This window comes from Trypanosoma equiperdum (genome assembly GCF_001457755.1).
Source record: "Trypanosoma equiperdum strain OVI genome assembly, contig: ctg_280, whole genome shotgun sequence".
Classification (NCBI taxonomy): domain Eukaryota; phylum Euglenozoa; class Kinetoplastea; order Trypanosomatida; family Trypanosomatidae; genus Trypanosoma; species Trypanosoma equiperdum.
Genome location: NW_027124177.1, coordinates 2780 through 3052, shown reverse-complemented (window position 1 = coordinate 3052; position 273 = coordinate 2780). Strand labels below are relative to the sequence as shown.

At 31.9% G+C, this 273-nt stretch overlaps 1 pseudogene across 1 annotated transcript in view; it reads left to right on the top strand.

Moving 5' to 3' along the window:
- The first annotated feature begins 26 nt into the window (after nt 1-26).
- TEOVI_000107500:pseudogene overlaps nt 27-273 on the top strand; it is a 577-nt pseudogene continuing 330 nt past the window's right edge. The window contains exon 1 of the mRNA in view: nt 27-273. This exon is cut by the window's right edge and continues 122 nt beyond it. Coding sequence covers nt 27-273 — 247 coding nt within the window.

Genomic DNA, 273 nt, shown 5'->3' with positions numbered 1-273 from the left:
ATTTATTAAAATGGAAATAGTACGTTATGAAGAATATGGGAAGTATTTATGCAGCACTTTGTTGTTTACCTTTTATAGTTATGGGAATTAATTTATTTGTATCGCTCCATAGCTTGCTTGGTGAGGACGGATCTATTTCACTAGAAATTGTTGAGGATAAGTATATGAGATTTGTCTCCACTTATGTGAGAAATATTTGGCAAACCAAAGATTATTTGTTCGTTGCTGAAATACCATCAATAGACAATGATGAGAGATTTAGTAGGAGGAATA